The sequence below is a fragment of the Penicillium cataractarum genome (assembly GCF_028827025.1).
Source record: "Penicillium cataractarum strain IBT 29864 chromosome Unknown utg000007l, whole genome shotgun sequence".
NCBI classification, from domain to species: domain Eukaryota; kingdom Fungi; phylum Ascomycota; class Eurotiomycetes; order Eurotiales; family Aspergillaceae; genus Penicillium; species Penicillium cataractarum.
The window spans coordinates 4256823-4276558 of NW_026622743.1; the positions used below are offsets into that span (position 1 = coordinate 4256823).

Below are 19736 nucleotides of genomic sequence, written 5' to 3' on the forward strand. Positions count from 1 at the left end.
AGAGGGTAAAGCAAGTTCTGCGGGTGGTTCTTCAGGCACCCCTGGCAAATATACATCTTCACTAGCATTATCATCCTCAACAACCACATCATCCTGACCATCCTCCCGACTCCCGAAAATGCCCCTCTGGCTAGTAAACTTATGCTTAATTACTCGTTTTTTAATCTGTTTCCTATTAGAAGCCTCTAATTGGTCGCAGCGATTCTGAAGAAAAATATGATGATGGACCACTTTTATGGTCATTTCGTAGGTCCTCTCAATCTCCCGTTTAGTTAGTAAAGAAAGGATTGAAGAAGAAGATTCTAGACCTTTTTTGATCCGAGATTGCGATTTTGAGAATTTTGAGAGAGTCCAGAGAGTGTTTGAATCACTATCACTGCCAGAAGAGAGTAGTCGCTGAGGAAGGATCTCAAGAGGAGGAAGTTCATCCAGGCACACATTAAGCTTTTCTAAGACTCTATTAGCATTAAATGGTGCTAATCCAGTAGCTGAAAAGCTATTCTGGATAGTAGAGGTCTTAAAGGCTCCCTTTCTTGTATCTGCAATTAATTCAAGGAAATCTTCCTTATCGATAGAATTAACTCCATTCCGTATTATAGTTGAAACCGCTCCTCCATAAAGCCTCTTCAAAACCGAAAAACAACCGACATCTAAAGGTTGTATAAGATGAGAGGCATAAGGAGACATACATATCGCAATGATATCATTTTCTTCATAAATTCGATCGAATTCAGGGGTTAAATGACCCCTATGACTATCAAGGACTAAGAGGCAGTATTTTCCCACTCTTTTCCCAATATTTGGGATAAAATGAGATTTCAACCACCATAAGCCAATTTAATTGGTAGTCCAGCCATTTTTGCTCACAGTCAGATGAGATCCAGGTTGATTTAAACCAAGGGGAATACGTAGATGTTCAGGAAAAAATTTCCCTTTGAAAACGAAGAGTGGAGGATGAACACTTCCATCAGCTCTAATACACTCAATTAAAGTCACCCACTCGCGATTTCCAGCTTGGAAGAGAGCTCTTTTTCCGTGGTATTCAGCTAAGGTAATAATCCTTTGTGTAGCACCAACTCCTATAGCAAAACCAGACTCATCAAAGTTGAAAATATTATCCGAAGTGATACCCCACTTTTTAACGGTACTTTGGACTAAATCAAACCATGGTTTGATAATTCGAGGGTCCTCTGAGAGAGCCCTCTGATAGTCGTACTTTCGAGATAATCGTGTAGACAAATTTGGATGTCGTTTAACAAAGTGAAATGCCCAATCTCTACCAATAGTAGAGCGGGTTGTTTTTTTGGCATGAAGGAGTAAATTAGCTATATCTCTTAACATAGGCAGTGTAAGAGCAGCACCTCTGGTATCCATATCCAACAGCCATTTTTCAATCGATTGCTCTTCAATTTCAGAGAAAATAAAGCGATTGTGTCGTTTTTCAGAAGCAGCCTCACGCCCATTAAGGCGGGCCTTCAAAGTTGAGACTGGTAATTGAAAAGACCGCGCAGCAGCTGCAGCAGAGGGATATTTACCATCTTTTATTGCTTTTATAGATAACAAAAGACGGCCCTCCTGCTCTATTAATTTTGTTTTTCGATCAGATCGTTGGGGGGGGGGGGGGCATGATTATTGTGGTAAACAAGATGTATTATTTTTTGAGATGGGTTTTTGGTGGGGTCGCTCGGTCAACTCGGTCGCTCGGGCAATACGTTATCACGTTAATACAAGGATGGAGAATGGAGTACCAATGGCTTATATTCCCTTGTGGGTAAAGCGGACGAACATGCTTCGGCTCGTCAGCTTAACATATCCGCAAAGAATCCCTAAGCTTCTACAAACTATTCTATGCTACCCCATACGATGCGCATTTCGTTCTTGTGCTATTCGTCGTGCTACCTTTTTGGTCCAACCCTGCGATCGAAGGGCTCGACTAATAGTGAATGTGGACACGAGCAGTTCGAATTTATTATATAGGAAGTCTGCCATTTCGTCTAGGTATAAGTCCAGTTTTTCAATCAAGTTTTCGCATAGGGATTTCGAGCATAAACGGTGTGATCATATGAGGACGGCCACGAGGGTGCTCGAACGTCGCCGAACATTCGTAGGTTGTGACTGATGGTGATAATCGAACGCTTGCTGCAGCCAGCCGCTTCTGTAATCTCTGAGGTAGTCAGCAATCTGCTGTCAATTATATCACATATCATCACAAGCTAGAAGAGGGCGAGCCGAGGCGCCATAATGGTCTTTGTAACGCTGTCAACCAAGGTTGATGAGGTGGCTAAAGGCGCAAGGCAACGAGATGGGTCTCGGTTCGGGCCGACTTCCAGCCGAAATCCTACTTAGCCACTACACCAATAGAAACTCGTCTGCAAAACAGCCACACCTCCGTTGGCGACTGCCCCGCAGACGAACACAACACCTGAAGACATTGGATCGGCCGCAATATCAGCCAGGCGACCGTATAGCAAGTGTGCTACTATATCAAAAATGGCGGATCCAAAAACCTACACCGTCGGCTGGATCTGCGCTATCACTACGGAATATGTTGCCGCCCAAGCCTTCCTCGATGAACAGCATACGGGCCCAGAGTCCTTACCGCCTCAAGATAAAAACGAATACACCTTAGGCAGAATTGGAAGACACAATGTGGTGATTTGCGTTTTGCCTCTAGGCGAATACGGTACCTCTTCAGCAGCCGGAGTCGCCGAGGATATGTTACACACATTCCCTAATGTTCGGATCGGGTTGATGGTTGGCATCGGCGGCGGAGCTCCAAGCTCTCAGAATGACATTCGCCTTGGTGACGTGGTAATAAGCGTTCCTCGCAACGGCCGAAGTGGGTTTATTCAGTACGACTTCGGTAAAATGATGCAAGGCCAAGGCTTCTGTCCGACAGGCTTCATTAATCAGCCCCCTACCCTCCTTCGCGCAGCGGTCAACGGCCTTCAGGCCCAATATGAGATGGAGGGCCATCAGCTGGAAGAGTCCATCTGTCGTGCTCTGGAGAAAACGCCACGCCTACGGAAAAAATACCAGAGGCCAAATCTAGCAAGCGACCGGCTTTACCGAAGTCACATCGTCCATCCACCGGAAGGCAGATCGGATTGTAAGATGCTTTGTGGTAATGACTCATCCGCCTTAGTCTCACGCCATCCACGCTCTATAGATGAAGACAACCCGACCATTCACTATGGTCTGATCGCATCGGCTAATCAGCTAATGAAGGATGCTATAATCCGTGACAAATTTGCGGCAGAAATGGATGTACTATGTTTTGAAATGGAAATGGCTGGGCTGATGAATCACTTCCCATGCCTTGTGATCCGCGGTATCTGTGACTACTCAGATTCACACAAGAACAAAGAATGGCAAGGGTATGCGGCAATGGTCGCCGCAGCCTATGCCAAAGACCTTCTATGCCGAATCGTTCCTGGGCTAGTGGAGAGAGAAGAGAGGATTCTGGATATTCTCAAGCCAGCTATTGAACATGTGGCTCGAACCATAGATCGCATAGACCATGATTCCTTACTGGATAAACTGCCCATTGCGACTGACGCCGGGTTTGACACGTTCGACGATCGAGACGAAGTGGAATGTCTCCAAGGCACTAGGGTCGATCTCCTCCAGCAGATAATGGAATGGGCTATGTCGCCATCCCAAAAAAGCATTTTCTGGTTAAAGGGAATGGCCGGGACAGGAAAATCCACAATATCTCGGACTGTGGCCAGGTCGCTCAAGGGCACTAATCGTCTAGGTGCTAGCTTCTTCTTTAAGAGGGGTGAAGGGGACCGAGGGAGCGCGAAGAAGTTTTTCCCGACATTAACAAGGCAACTGATGTTCAGAATTCCTGAGCTGAGGTCTGGCGTGCAGAAGGCACTCGATCATGACCCTGACATTGCGTCAAAATCGCTCAGGGAGCAGTTTGAAAACCTACTCCTTCAACCGCTGCTTGATCTGGATCAACTCGATCGACAATTTCAAACCGCTGTGATAGTGATCGACGCTTTGGACGAATGCGAACGTGACCAAGATGTCCGAAACATTATTCAATTACTGCCTCTTTTACGGAAAGCAAAGTCAGTTCGTCTTCGGATCTTCTTAACTAGCAGACCCGAACTCCCAATCAGCCTCGGCTTTTCAGAGATCGCGGATCATGGGTATCAGGACCTAGCTCTTCATGAGATACCCGAAGAGGTAACAGAACGTGACGTACATTTATTCCTACGGGACCGGCTTTCGAAGATCAGACAGGAACAATCACTTCCTCTCGATTGGCCCGGAGACACTATTATTCAGGCTCTTGCCACAATCTCTGTTCCGTCATTCGTATTCGCCGCTACTGTGTGCCATTTCCTCGAATTCGATCCAGTTCTAAGACTCACCAAGATCCTTCCACATCTTGGTGACGAGTACAATGAAGCCGATATTCCCGCTTTGAATCGACTGCTCAACAAACACAGTGAATCTACAAGGCGGCAGAAATGGCATCGTGAGACCCAAGCTGACACGAAGAGCTCAATGTGTGAACAAAGTGACATTGAAAGCATTTTCTCCACAGATTCCTTCTTGTCTTCCCAATCATCTCAGGGCGAAATCACATCAATCGCTATATCTGAGTTGACCCATTTACTACTGAATGACGACGAATTGATGCTTCTATATCCAATGGCTATCTCAAGGGTTGGTCCCGATAGATTTCAAAGGAACTTTGCGCGCATCTTGAGAAATTATGGGCGGAGCTTGAATGGCGAGGCTTCAAATGAACTTCAACGCCAAGCGGCACATTTTGTTCGGCAGTCTGCGCGGCGGACAGCGGCTCAAATTCGCTTGTCGCTCATGCAAGATAGCGGCGAACTTCCCATAGGAAAGAATCTGGAATTGGATGTATCGAAGTCGGCTCGAGTCAACGCGTGGATAGAGTCACTGACGGGAGGTCGTCCGAATTCTGATGCTGATGCTGATGCTGATGCTGATGCTGATGCTGATGCTGACAAATTGTCTGCGGACAGCGATTCAGATAGTTCGGAAAGCTATCAGCGAACCCCATTCGGCACCCTTGAACAGGTGAAAGACTTCATGATATCAACGAAAGCGTTTCCCGGTCTACGCCAAGAATTTCGAGACTGGTTGGAAGTCAAAAGGAAAGATAGACGTAAGGATCTGAACCAAAAGATTGAGGTGTCTCCTGCAGTCCACGAAGACTGCAGTACCTCATACCCAAACATCGGAGAAGGTTAGCTATCGATGTGGTCACGACTGCTACTGTTTTTGGTAACATGACTTACAGGCTGCCGGCTTAACGATCTTGCCGAATCCGCGCCGTTGAATACATATTCCGGCGACTATAATCAGCTTTTAGAAGACAGTGATAGTCTCACGGATAATCTCTCGGTCGGGTATACAGGGACCGGGAGGCTGGCAAGATTGTCGTCCTGGTGGCTTCGGATGGTGAATATCTACACTCCGCCAGCGGCCGGCTACCAACGGATTATTTACACATGTGTCAGTTCTCCAATCTTTCCAAATGATTTAGCGTTAACAATGTTTTAGGGCTGTGGGGAGCTTTCTTACCTTGATGTTAGGGAGATATCAGCAGGGGGGATTGAAAGGTTCCGGCGAAGACTTCTTAGTAGCGTTGCTGCCGTTGGCACTCAATCACAGAATCCACCTGTTTCTAGTCGTCTAGAACCCCCACCTCAGGCGCATTTGAATCCCGGATTGAGTTCAAACTTCCCTGTCCAAAACAGGGTCCCACATCATTCGTCGTCACTATCCACGCAACTCCAGGATACCCAAGCTGGAAGCGCAACATCCCAGAATCATGATCCTCAGTTTGTTCTCTTGTGTATGAATACAAAGAACTCAACTGTATTAGTTCATATTGAAGTCAGTTCTCTCACCAACGACCAATATTTCTTTCGGCAATTGTATCAAGAATACCGGAGCGTTCGTGAGAAACATGAATTCAGGCTCTCGATGATCGTCCCATTGTGGATTCGCAACTTCTTTTGTGCGGTTTCAACGAGGCTGTCACTGCCCCTGTCACTGTCGAGGCTCTTCCATTTCTCTTCGAAACTTTGCCATACACTTCCCGAAATGCAGCTTTTCAAAATTGCATCGGGAGATTTCGTCCGAGTACGTACATGATAGTTTTGCAAACGGTGCTGAAAGGGTCAAACCAGTGAACTGACTCTCGCTCACAGTTCTCACTAGTTCCCATCGGAATGAACCATTGTCCAAGATGGTTCAAAACGAGAGAATTTCCCCCAGAGGCCGAGGTTCAGGCAAGAAGATACCTTTATGCACCAGTCCCAATGGAAGACGTAGAAATTTCCGATATTCCGTTGCAACACCTTTTGAAACCGGGGCCTCACACTGACAGGTTCTGGATAACCACATTTCCCAAGAAACTCCGAGACCCATTGGTCCGGCTACCCGGGAATAATGCCCATCGTGTCATTGGATGGGGCATCCGTATGAATGAGAGTCTGAACTGGGTCGTCATTTTACTCTCAATACTCATCATGCTATTGGCCATAGCAGTCGGCGTGATCCTTTACGCAGCAATTACGTCTGATTATTCTTCTGCTTTTGGCTTGGGAGCATTTCTGGTCGCAATGTTGACAGTATATCTTACGTACCAATATTTTGCGTGGAAGGATAACGTGTAGTTTCATCAAAGCTGATACTCGGACTGGAAATCTAATAGCGAACTACCCTCGAAGCTACCAAAATGGAAAGACTGTTTCCCTGCGTTTGGACAGTCCGGGTCGAGAAGAGGCTGTGTTTGTGCACTCCAGATCTCCATCTGGGAACCAATAATGATCACTATAAGGTCTCAACGTACTGCATGATTTGCTTTCCATTACAGCTCTAAAGCGCACCATTAAGTTTATTAGGCCCAGCCTTTGACTTAATTGATCTATGACTAATGTAAGACTGCGTTGAACTGATTTCTGCAATAGATAGACAGCTGTTTAAAATGCACCTGCTTGCCTGGACTAGTGGCTGGGCAGTGGGGCAGAAAAACAGTGCAAAGGGAGTAATGGTGAAGCTGGTCTTGCACTGAACTGTATGGGTTGACGTAGAATAGTGTGTAGAAGCTTAGGGATCCTTTGCGGATATGTTGTTAAGCTGTGGAGGCGAAGTATGTTCGTCCACTTTAACACAAGGGACTGCAAGCCATTGGTATCAGTGCCTTTCTGCCCACCCAAACCGCTTCCGCGTTTGGGTGCGCCCGCAATCCTGACCTTTTTCCCACAAGTACTCTTCTACTAGCCAATTCAACTACCAACCATGCCTAAATCTATTAATTTCGATGAATCTCGCATTGAAGAGGCATGCAAAATGGTCCTCTCCCAAAAGAAGCCGAATATCACTAAGATTGCGCGTGAATTCGGCGTCGATCGCAAGACCTTAACCAGACGTGACCTGGGATATTTAACGAAGATACTCAATCGCCCTATAATAGTGGTGGGAGACGGAGTGAAAAATCGGATGTGTGTCAAATGAGATTATAGCCTTATGATTTTTCGAGACTTGTTTAAATGGATGGGAATGTTCTGGGAATCTAGAATAAAGCCTGTAAAAGGTGACTATAAACTTCCTCGCGTTCTCCAATTTTGAGGAGGAACGAACGTGTTGCGGGATTCAGCCATACTGTCCAATCAAAGGGCGGGGCCAGGTCCGTGCACAAAATGTCCCCTATAATGGATCACTTACAAAAGTATCTCCCCGATTCTGCAAACGCTGTGCACTTTACTAGCGAGAAAAAAAGATGCTGAAGCATTGGCTTGTTCGCAGCCTAGCTCCGTAATTTCTCCACCCATTGGTTGGTCAGACTACTCCAAGCACCTATAAATAAGAACCCCGCTGAATCTGTGACATGAAAATATACATCTCGATACATATCTATGGTCCATACTTGATGGATATTGACGATTTGCCGAAGCATGATTAGTAGACCATATTACACAAAGAGTCGGCCTGTTCCTTTAAACAAATCAATCGGCCAGGGCAATTCGGTGGAGCTCAATGGAGGTGTGGGGAAATTGAGCAAGAAGCAGCAGAATAGTGCGTGACATTGTACTTGGCAAGACTCAGTAAGTCAGATCTTGGATTGTCGATGCATGGGGAGAAGAAATCGTTGCAGAGTCTACGATAGATTATCTTTTGCGTGTTTGGTTCTGGAGATACAGCTTGCCAGTGTTTGTGACTAGTCTTCTGTTACTGTCGCCCAATGCTTCGTCTGGTTTTCTCAGGAACATGTGCCCAGCAATCATTTGAGTTGATGCTGGTGTATTCCCGAATTTTTTGTGTATTGTGGCCGTTGTATAATCATGATTGATTATGGGCACACGACCGAGTACGGTCTTCATACTCCAATGATAGAATGAGACGAATTCCTCTGCACTGGGCTTCATTAGAAGGCCATGAGGCAGTTGTGGGGTTTCTTATCGAGAATGGAGCAGATATCCACGCAAGTGATAAAATAGTCAGACACCGCTACACTGGGCCTCCAGGGATGGCCATGAAGCAGTGAGAAGGCTTCTTATTGAAAAGGGCGCAGATCTCCACGCTAGCGACAACTGTGAATGAAAACCCTTTTAATTGGAGGCAAACAACAGTTGAGGTTCAAAAGCCGTGTGAGCTTCGAGGGCCACAAAGAACGTCAAAATGAAAGTCGCCTTGTATCCGCGTCTTCGGACAACACAGTCAGGACAGTCAGGACCTGGGAGGTAGCTCAGTGGATTTCAATCATCTCCATACGTCCTTTGGCACATTCGCTATCGATTCAAGTTTGCGAGCACCTTACGGTTATGGCCTGAATGATGACTGTTCCTGGATCACCTTCAATGGAGAGAACCTCCTTTGGATACCGCCCGAATACCGATCTTCTGAGCTCTTACCAGGAAACCCTTCCTTTTTTCAACGTGTCCGGACTGTTGCGATTGGCTGCATCTCGGGTCGTGTGTTTTTTATTGCCCTGGCATCAAGAGAGACACTTGTCAACGATACTATGAGAACAGCAGGACTTAACTAGGACTTGTGTGGCGGCACTGTATGCCTGACCATGTGGCCTTTGGGGGTTTTTGACCTACTGGTATTGCCTTCACACCTTGTGCTTCGTCTCAAAATATGATACTCTCTAGCTTCCAGTTTGGTTCACTCTGTGTAGCTCCGTTCTTCCTGTGCATCTGCTCCTTTCCCGATCGGTGACTGTGGTTTGGCGCATTCCAACTAGCCGTGCTGAAAGGACATACGACAAGCCAAGTACAAAGGCGGAGAGATAGTTTGTATCCGGTTTAGAGATTGGCTGGAATCCAGGCCATCCAGAGGAATTCTCATTGGAGAGTTTGCAGTCATTCGGCCTAGACTCTCCAATATAGACTTTCCGAGATAATGTGTGCTTGATAGGAGCTAGCTCGCAGGTGCGACTTGACGATTTGTTACCTGCAGGGGTAGCCCACGTGGCATAGCCCTCAATATACAACGAACTTGCTTTAGCTACCTCTGGCACTTCGGGGGACGGAGAAATTGAAGGTGTCTGATGGAGGAGAGCTTTAATATTGCTGCAGGAGTAAGGCAAGTGAGTCACAGACTCGGCCAAGCAAAGTAACGCACGCCATGTCGATTCTGAGCGGGTGCGGCTATGGAAAGACAGAAGAGGCTTAGGACGGAGCGAATCACAGAAATTGTGATCCATAACGAGAGACCAATTTTCAGCTCTTCACCGCGCAATCATCCTCTTTATACCAGGGATGGTCATTATCCAAGAGGGACACTTATATCGATTTACCAGATTTACAGATTAGTTATCCGTTTTGGCAGGAAACTAAGGCCAAAATCGGTCGGGCCAAGATGTCGATCAGATACCCTCACCTCACGTGATATCTAATATATGTCGGAGCAGAACCAGGAGTGGATACTCGGAAGAAGGAATTACTATAGACCCGCATGTATTAGTCATTATTTTGCCCACCAAATTGCTAGCTAGGGGCTTCTTTGCAATTCAGACCTGTTGAAATCCGATTGGTGCACCTAGATGAGCTCAGCAGCCCAGCTCCGATAGTTATGAGCCCGATTCGCCATTAAGAAGGGAGATTCGTCGAATTCGAGACTATACGTCGATGATTGCGATAGTCCACATATACGATCTGCCCTATCTTACCCCTGAACTTCCTATCGCTGAATACACTGCTGAAAGGCGATCAATATGGAGTCAACAGTGATCTCCGCCATGAAGGGCGAAAAGCTGAAAGACCCTCTGCAATGGAGGAACTGGTTCGCACGAATTAAGCTGTACGCACGCCAGAAGAGGGTGTGGGACCTCATTGACCCCCATACCGAAGAAGGTTACCTCGAGGAACCAATACGCAAGCCTCGAAGACCTCAATACCCAGAAGATGGCAACGAATCAGCGAAGAGAGAGTGGAGAGACCGCATGGATATCTATAAGCTCGATTTGAACGAATGGGAACAACAGAATAAGAGCCTAGACGCTATTAACGAGTGGATCATCTCCAATTTGGATGCAATTCACCATACTTCCATGTTGAACTACCAAACCCCATACGAAAGACTTGTGTATCTCCATACTCGATTCGGTAGAGCGACAGCCGCAGAAGAAGACGTGCGTACGCAGTGGAAGCGAGTGTCTGCATTACCACCAAAGAAAGGTGCAGATATCGACCAGTGGATTAACGAATGGGATTCACTAAGAGAGCAGGGTGTCAGCCTAGACCTGCCAGAGATAAAAAACGCTAACAAGGACTTCCTTCGTGCGGTCAAGGATCTGCTTCCTATGTGGTGGCAATCCAAATTCGAGGCAATTGTATTGCATCAAGAAGAGTGGGATACTCGCGATTTGATCGAAAACTTCAGAGGAACCTATCGTGAGATACACCCACAGAGATCTACCGTTAGTACGATCTCAAAAGCTTCTTTCTCAACTCTGCAAGGATTCGAAGAAGCAAAGCAAGAAGATCAACAGCAAGCGCAACCGCTACAACCGCAGCAACCACGATTCTTACCACCGATTCCAAAGCGCTGGTGCCCATGCGGTAATAAGGTCCATAAGCCATGGGACTGCTGGGTCATCAACCGAGAGGCTTTCCCAGACAAACCTGCACTGAGATGGAAGGTCAAACGTGTCGAGGAACGTCTTTCGAAAGATGAAGCGTGGAAGACCTGGATAGAGAAGATGGTCAAGGACCATAACGAGAAGAACGGGGTTAACGATACCACTAAAATGGCCAATTCAACGCAGCTCTGGGGCTCGTACTTTACCAGCTTTCCAATTAAGCAGGTGTACCAAAGCGTGAAAGCAGCAGGAGAAGACGATACTCGCAAGCGATGGTTCTTGGACACCGCATCATCAGTACATATATGCAACCAGAGGGACCTATTCACTAAGCTCACACCGAAGCAAGATGGCTTGAAGACCGGTGACTCGTATACCGCTGTTGAAGGAATTGGAAGTGCCATAATGACAGGCGTGGGGCCTGATGGCTCTACCAGACCAATCCAACTAAGCAATGTGCTATATTCACCTGATTTCCATGCGAATTTGATGTCTTATGCAGGCCTAAAGAAGAAGGGTCTGAAATGGGATGAGGACAACGAATGCATTAAGGATTCCAATGGTGAACCCGTCATCAATGTGCGCCTAAACGAAGCGTTAGATATATGGGCATTCGATCAACCGAAGGAGCAAATCTTACCAGAAGACCTTGCCCATGCACATGCACATGCGGTACGCACATCGGAGAAACCACTGGTTGCAGAAGCTTCAGTAGACCGCTGGCACCGACGATTAGCCCACGTATCCAAGCGTGTGGTCAAGAAGGCCGCCGAGATAGTGGATGGCATCAAAATCAACGAGGATCTGCCAGATTCGACATCGGAGGAAGAAGAAAGGGAACTCTGTCAGATATGCAATCTTGCAAGCGCACCACGCCAGATCTCAAGACGACCCATCGGTCGTAGTTTCGGGAGATACGGTCGAATCCACTTCGATCTAGTGCAGTTTCCCCCTGGGTACAATAACCACCAATGGATGACCCATTTCTATGTTGAAGGCATCAGATTTCACTGGTTATATACACACCAATTCAAATGGGAGTGTAGGGATGCAGTCAGAAACTTCATTGCCCTAGTCAAGAACTGGTGGAACCTACCAATCAGAGCGTTTCAATATGACAACGAGCTATCCGCAGGAGCAGAAACCGAAAGCTTCCTAAGCAATATCGGCATCGTCGTCTCACACAGTATCCCATACCACCCTGAGCAGAACGGTTCTGCAGAACGATCGGGAAGTGTCATCCTGACGATGGCTAGGCACCTACAAATAGAGAGCCAGTTACCACAGAAGCTATGGCCAGAGATGGTTAGCACTGCAGTATGGATTTTGAATCGAATCCCTACACACCTGAAAGAGGAGAATCACTGGATTGTGCCGTGGAATGAAGCACGAAAGGACTTCGGCGGCGAGAGGATGAAGAAGGCAAGTCTTGCCAATCTCCGCGTGTATGGGTCGTTGACCTACTGCCGAATCCGCCATATACCACGCTTGCAGAAGACCTCTCCCCGTGCAGAGATTGGGTTCTTGGTAGGATACGTTGCTTCGAATATCTGGAAGGTCTGGTTCCCTGCGAAAGGAAAGGTTGAAATCGTGCGAGACGCAAGGTTCGATGAAGCGAGACGATGGAAACCTGATATGCAGTACTGGCAAGATATCGAACTGCCTATACCTGAACCGACGATTTTGACCGACGAGGAACATCTGAATGTCCTACGAGAGGACCTCGGGATGCCTGCGGAGCTATCAGCGAACCGAAATACAGAGGAGGATCGGCAACAGGATCATAACGAAATCTGTCACGAAGACCAAGCGATTCATCAGCGTGTTTGTGAGGTTGAAGAAGAAGATCCTGACCAAGGAGACCCTGCAGAACCTACCGTTGAGACTACCGCTGAACCTCAGGGGGTGGTTATACCGATTACCCCGGAACCTGACAGTAGAGACCATCTACTGGTAGATCATCCTCTGCCGGTGGAGACCCTACCAGGCTCATTTCCGATCGAAGAGCCTACGATTTTACCACTAAGTCCTCCAGGAGACCAAATCACCACTGTGTCTCCTAGTGCAGCTGGTCAGGGGGTGGACAACCAGCCAATATCCCAGGCTACCAACCAGAGATCCTGTCTCAATGAAGACCAGCCGCCAGAGCCGGAGATACCGCCTGAAACTCTCACAGGAGAGGTTACCGAAGAAGATTCGCTTTCTGATAGCGAGCAGCAGCTACACACTGAACTACACACACGAAGAAGCGATGGAATCGACACTGCCAATATCCTCGAGGGCAGCAGAAGAAGAAGACCAAGGGTAGATCCCGACTACCACGCATACGCCACTATCCTAACACCACTGATCGAAAACGAACCACCTGAACTGCTTCGCACATTCGCAGCAGCGTTATACACCGAGAAGCCGATTCAACGCCACAGAGACGATCTACCACCAGTACCTAATGGGTGGAGAGAGATGATGAAGCATCCAATGGCAGAGGGTTTCCTAGCTGCATGCGCGAAAGAGATACGATCTCTACAAGAGAAATCAACCTTTACCGTCATAAACCGACCGAGAGACGTTTCGAAGCAGATCCTACCACTCCGATGGGTCTTTGCATATAAATTCGACCAGGACGGTTACCTCCAGAAGCTCAAGGCACGAATCTGCGTGCGAGGTGACCTCGAGACGATATCCCCAGAGGATAAGAGGGCGGTTACACTCGCAGCAAGGTCTGCGAGGATGATCTTCGCACTAATCGCAGCGTTCAACCTCGATCTCCGCCAGAGAGATGCAGTTACAGCGTTCTTAAATAGTGAACTGCCTACCGAGACCTACACAAGAATGCCAGAAGGATTCGATAGACCAGGGATGTGTTGGAAGCTACAGCGGGCGCTATATGGATTGCGCATCTCACCAAAGCTATGGCAACAAGAAGCATCTCGAGTACTCGAGAAACTAGGTCTCACACCAATACCAGAAGACCCCTGTGTCTTCGTCTCACAAGGAATCATCGTCTTCTTCTATGTTGACGATATCCTCATTGCTAATCACCCATCAGTGCGCGAGAAAGCTAAGCAGCTAGAAAAGGACCTCGAGGCACACTGGGAGCTCACAGACCATGGGGAAGCTGAATGGTTCTTGAACATTCGAATCATCCGCGACCGCAGTGAACATAAGCTTTGGCTATGCCAAGATGCCTATATTAGCAGTATGGCAGCCCGATACAATCTGACAGACCGTCCGCCGGTCTATACACCACTGCCAGTGGAAGAAATGAAGCCATACGATAGCACTGCAACCCCTGCAGAGGTCAAACTGTACTAAGGAAAGGTGGGATCTGTGCAATATCCCACTACAATTACTAGGCCAGATGCAGCGAAGGCAACCGCCAAACTCTCACAATTCCTTCAGAATCCTGGGCCTCAACATCAACGTGCAGTGGATAGGGTCATCTGCTATCTCTATACCACGCGATACCTCGCTTTGCAATTCGGTGACAAAGGAGATATGGAATCGATTGAATTGGCAAGCGACGCTTCTTTCGCAGATAACAGAGATCGCCGAAGCTCTGCAGGTTATATCTGCCAGGTTTATGGTGGACCAGTAGATTGGAAAGCTACCAAGCAACCCACAGTCACCACATCGACTACCGAAGCCGAATTGCTTGGATTATCCGACGCAGGAAGATCTCTCCTATGGTGGATGAGGTTTCTCGACCGAATCTCATTCAAACCAAGCCACCCAATCACATTAAAGTGTGACAATCAACAGACAGTCAACCTATTGACTTCGGAGCATGCCAAAATCGATACAAAGCTTCGTCACGTCGATATCCATGGGCACTGGCTAAGACAAGAGATTAGAGAAGGTCGAATCATAATTCAATGGGTGCCTACTGCCAAGATGGCAGCAGATGGGCTCACAAAGATCCTGCCACGCCAGAAACATGAAGATTTCATCAAGATCTTGCGCATGCAAGATATACAGCACCTAATTGAGGTGTAATTGAGAGAAAAGAGAGAGCTGTTGGAAGAGATTCAGCGCTCATCTCGATTGAATTCAACAAGGAAGACCAATTGGCGAAGCTATTCAACACTCGCTAAGCGCTGAGGGGGTGTGTCGGAGCAGAACCAGGAGTGGATACTCGGAAGAAGGAATTACTATAGACCCGCATGTATTAGTCATTATTTTGCCCACCAAATTGCTAGCTAGGGGCTTCTTTGCAATTCAGACCTGTTGAAATCCGATTGGTGCACCTAGATGAGCTCAGCAGCCCAGTTCCGATAATATAGTACATAAATACACGCCTGTATAGTAACAGAGATTCCAGGACGCGGATAGGAAGTAGACAGAGCTACGTTTATGGGTATTACCGATTCCAGGCATTCTCGTACAAAAGGACTGCCATGGTAGTTGCCTCCCGATAACGCGCGAGTAGGGGGTTTTTCTCGTGCGGTGAAGGGCGTTCCCTATCCAGTTGTTTTACCGCTCGGGGTACAGAGTAACTGAAAAACAGATAGCAATCCCAGCATCCGACTAATGAACGGAGATGGCTCACTCTGTGGCTAGGAAGTTATACTTGAAAGTCGTCTGGCTTCCTGTGAACGCAACTTGGAGCCCCGTCTGTGAATATCGCAACGGATGCGGGCATCGGAATTACCCAAATTCCGGGATGAGGGGTTCTCCACAAGCCGCTTGATCGCTACGTTCCACCAATCTTACATTCAAAGCAAGAATCTTTACACCCTCCCTAACGATTTGTTCATCTTACCATCTTCAGAGGTATAACGCCTGAGAGGAAGGCTCCTTGGCGCCCCTTGATTTCATAGTAGAGTAGGGACTGCCAGGTAATTGTAGACGAGATGCCAGTGAATCTGTCGAGCTCCTTGAGCGAGCCAGCCACCCTGGTCGTGGGATGGAGCCACAGTGGGTCTCCATGGTTCGTTCTTTGTTTGCTACATAGGGTGTGGTACTTTATCAAGCAAACAAAGAAAGCCTCGAGCATAAGGAGGACGCCGAAAAGTTCTGCTTTGCTTTACCCCTGAGTTTGAGACACTCCTTGATCTCTCTAGCAATTTATCTCAGACCTAGCCCAGTCGCAACCTTCACAGAGCTCGATTTACAATGGAGAAGATCAAGACCTTGCGTACGCTCCTCCCGGCGGAAGCCAAGCACACAACGCAGTCCTTGGAAGCAGGCCCGGGTAAAGAGATGCGACGCAACATTCTCTTGCTTGCACAGCGTGTCAGAGAAAGAAAACTAAGGTCCAAACCCCAAAAACAACTGCTAGGTGTGACGACAGGGCTAACATCATAACTGGAAGTAGTGCTCCGGAACAATGCCGTGCACAAGATGTGCAACTAGCGCACAGCAGTGTCTATACGATCAGAACAGTGACCGTAGACGGAAGGAGTACACGGCCGGGCTGTTGAAAATTCAAACCACTCTTTTTCGAGTGGTTGCTACGCTGCGCTCCGCTACTCCCGATGAGATATCATTGTTGCTCTGGCAGGTTCAAAGCTTGTCAACAGATCAAGAGGCATATAATTTCCTTATTCAATTGTGGGCAGAATAAACATGGGATGGCTAGTACAAATGCAAGGAAGCCAATAGTATTGTTTGTGAACACGCTTGCTTGTCCCACTTTACACCTGCCAAGATAAGTCGTAAAGCAAATCAGATTCGTTGATATCTTATTGATGCACCGGTAAGACGCACTAAGTAGGATATTCAGCTCGCTGCCAAGCCTTGGTACTCATGACAATAGCCAGCAAAATGAACAGTGTTCATGAACTCCACATGTTGTGTTCACATTTGCAACAGGATAAACTTTCAAGAATAACGTTCTTAATTGGGTTGAAAAGTAGCCCTTGGTTCATGATATGAGAGTCGATAGAAGTAATCTCAGGATGCCCTCATAGTCTAAATTGACCAGCCCCCCTTTCTAACCTTCTTTTATTTCGCTAATATTGGAAGCAAAAATGCCAGGTTCATGCCCGTAACAAATTACCACGTTTCTGGAGCAAGGGAACAAGCTTCGTGTGGCGGTCAATATAATGGGGCCTATGCAAAAATGATAAGTCAAGTGGAAGACATTCTAGAAGAAGATACTGAAACCAGTCAAGCCACGGTTCGATGTCTTCGTGCCGTAACCGACAGATAATTTAGTTTAGAAATCACAAACGCGAAAGCCGTCGACAAAATCATGATGAAAACAACGGAGTACTCTCCACTTCATCGTCTAAACACCAAAGTGGATGTAGGGAATCCAGTAAGTGTTCAGAAGCTCTTTTTCTGCAGTCCCTAAGTCCAGATGAAAGGCCTTTCTCGCCTCCTCCCCCGTCTCAATGAGCCTGGCGCGTAACTCTCGTACGGCTCGGTGCAGTCCCCAGCAAACCGCCGCGTCCGTCATGCCTTCATTTTGGGTGTAGAGTATTCTGACTAATAGGAGAGCAATATCTGTAAGCAATCGCCGAGGTGCCTCGTGGGCGTTTTGAGGCTTTTGAAAGTGGTAAATATGGTGATGTCATCGATTACGAAGTCATAGAATGTGGCTGACCAGGGTCTGGAGCAAGAGAGGTGGGCAATTCGCCAGGTCCCTCTATATTAAATAACGGATCGGATAGTTCTAGCCAAAATATTCATGAATCCTTACCTCGAAAGCCGTTCTGAGAAGTCTGGGGAATGGCGGAAGAAAATGAGCCAGAGCAATCTTGAACTCACATTCACGGTTCATGAGCAATCACCTATCCGTTATCAAAATTTCCGAACTGCTATAGATGTGCCTAGTAGAAGACTCGGTTTCAAGTATTCAAAAGATGGGGCAGAACGACCCTGATGAAAGACTGGTTTATCTGGCTTGCCAACATATTTTCCGTGGCTCTAACTCCCACGTCCGAAGATCGAAAACAATTAGGAGCTTGATTCAAGAAAACGAGCCTTCTCTCACAGATATTCTACGGGAACACAATATCAATCGTACCATTAAAGTTGTGAAAAAGCTGCTTGAGGATCAAGTTTTTGACGATACTTTGAAAGCCAAGATACGATTCCCGGAATTGTTTGACGTATCACCAACTCAAAGCGCTGAGAGAGAAGCTTCAGAAGCAGAGGCGGCGAGAGGTGAAGCAAGTGCGGTAAGGGAGATCTCCGAAAGGGAAGTCGCCAGAGATATCGGTATCGTTCCTCAAGCAAAACCAGATAACAAGGGGGACAGGGAATCAGAGAGTAGGTATATCCGATTCACAGAAATCAAACCCCAATACAATTTATTTACTCCAACAGAATCACACTTACAGAGAAAGCCAGATATCAATAAACCCATTCCATCGCTATATCCAGTATACATACAGTATCGGTGTCAACATCTTATCACTACCACGATACAAAAATTACTCGAAGAGAGTTGTTTTGAGTTCGCTCAGCAGCATTTTCCTCGCGTTTTAGCAATAAAAGGCTGGGATTGCCCTGAGGCAGGAGAACTAACAGAATGGACGAAGCTCCTCTCTCAGCATCCTCCGCAGCCGGCAAAGGGCATAAATAAACCGACCCACGAATTATTTAGCCTTCTTCATGAGTTGCGACACTCTGCAGTCCACAGACTTCGAAAGACTGCAAATGGTATCGAACGGCTTGCCGAAAATGCACAGCTTTTTCTTGAAGCCTTGGATGATTTAGTTCGTTCAGAAAAGGTTTCGGTACTTCGAAGAGAGCTGAAAGGCGCAATTGAAGAGCTCAAGCGCAACAAAGATCTTTTAGAAGGGAAACTACACACGCAACTCAAGGATATACAAAAAAAGCGAGCCGAATTGGATATATGCGAAAAAAATGCAATCGAATCTATGCGTCTCGATGATCAACAATGTCAGAACGATATCGGAGAAGGGTTGGATGGCACCATTCGAGATTTGATATCAAACGAAAGACAAAATGCGAAAGGGAAGGGAAAATTGTATTCTATAGACCATGGGTTGTATGAATCGGAAGATGAGTCTCCCGGGGCCGATTTAACAATTTATAGCCCGGAATTGGACTAGGGCTTTTCGAAGTTTATATCGTCTCTACTGATATCCAGCCAGTTGCGCGCAATATCGTACCGAACTCCAAACAAGTCATGGAGTAGGCTCTGGGTTTCCGCAGCGTATCTGGCAAACGTCCGGCCGTGCCATAGATCGAGGAGAACGATACCGAGCTCAAGCATTACTCGCCGAACATTGCAGACCTGTATTGCTCCAAGAGCGGGAGGAAACTTGTGGCTGACGAATGGCAGAAACCCCCAACCTGCCTTGTCGTAATCGCCGGGGAAAAGGCGGATCATGTTGCTATTTGGAGGGAGCTGAAAGCATTGCGTCGAAACACTGTCAAGTAACTAAGACCCTGAGAAGGTATTGGACTAAATACCGCAATTTATACGGATTCTTCCTTTTTATATTCCCTGTCAAGACCCTTTCCTCAGGTGCTAAATCAACCTAAGCTCTCTATCTGGAAGTTGCCTTGAAGTGGTCTATTTTACGCATGCACCAAAGGGTCCTACTTATTGATTGGGCTCAATACGGCGTCGAGAAAATCAGCGTGCTATTAAAGGAGCGACTGTAACTCCTAAATCGATTCTTGGATATTAGTACTTATCGAATTCAAATATGCTATGCTCATTGCGCTC

The 19736-nt window shown here is 47.0% G+C and overlaps 3 protein-coding genes across 3 annotated transcripts; 2 read left to right on the forward strand and 1 right to left on the reverse strand.

The window, feature by feature from the left end:
* Window positions 1–2964: 2964 nt before the first annotated feature.
* Window positions 2965–5241, forward strand: N7496_009085 (uncharacterized protein; the record flags this gene model as incomplete). Its single annotated transcript, XM_056702004.1, has 2 exons — window positions 2965–3109; window positions 3518–5241. The coding sequence occupies 2 exons, from the start codon at window positions 2965–2967 to the stop codon at window positions 5239–5241; spliced, it is 1869 nt and encodes a 622-aa protein (XP_056554067.1).
* Window positions 5242–10219: 4978 nt separating this feature from the next.
* N7496_009086 (uncharacterized protein) lies at window positions 10220–14401 on the forward strand (the record flags this gene model as incomplete). The annotated part of the gene is made up of 1 exon (XM_056702005.1): window positions 10220–14401. One exon carries the CDS (start codon window positions 10220–10222, stop codon window positions 14399–14401), a length of 4182 nt encoding a protein of 1393 aa, XP_056554068.1.
* Window positions 14402–19109: 4708 nt separating this feature from the next.
* Window positions 19110–19394, reverse strand: N7496_009087 (uncharacterized protein; the record flags this gene model as incomplete). The annotated part of the gene is made up of 1 exon (XM_056702006.1): window positions 19110–19394. The coding sequence occupies one exon, from the start codon at window positions 19392–19394 to the stop codon at window positions 19110–19112; it is 285 nt and encodes a 94-aa protein (XP_056554069.1).
* Between the last annotated feature and the right edge of the window lie 342 nt (window positions 19395–19736).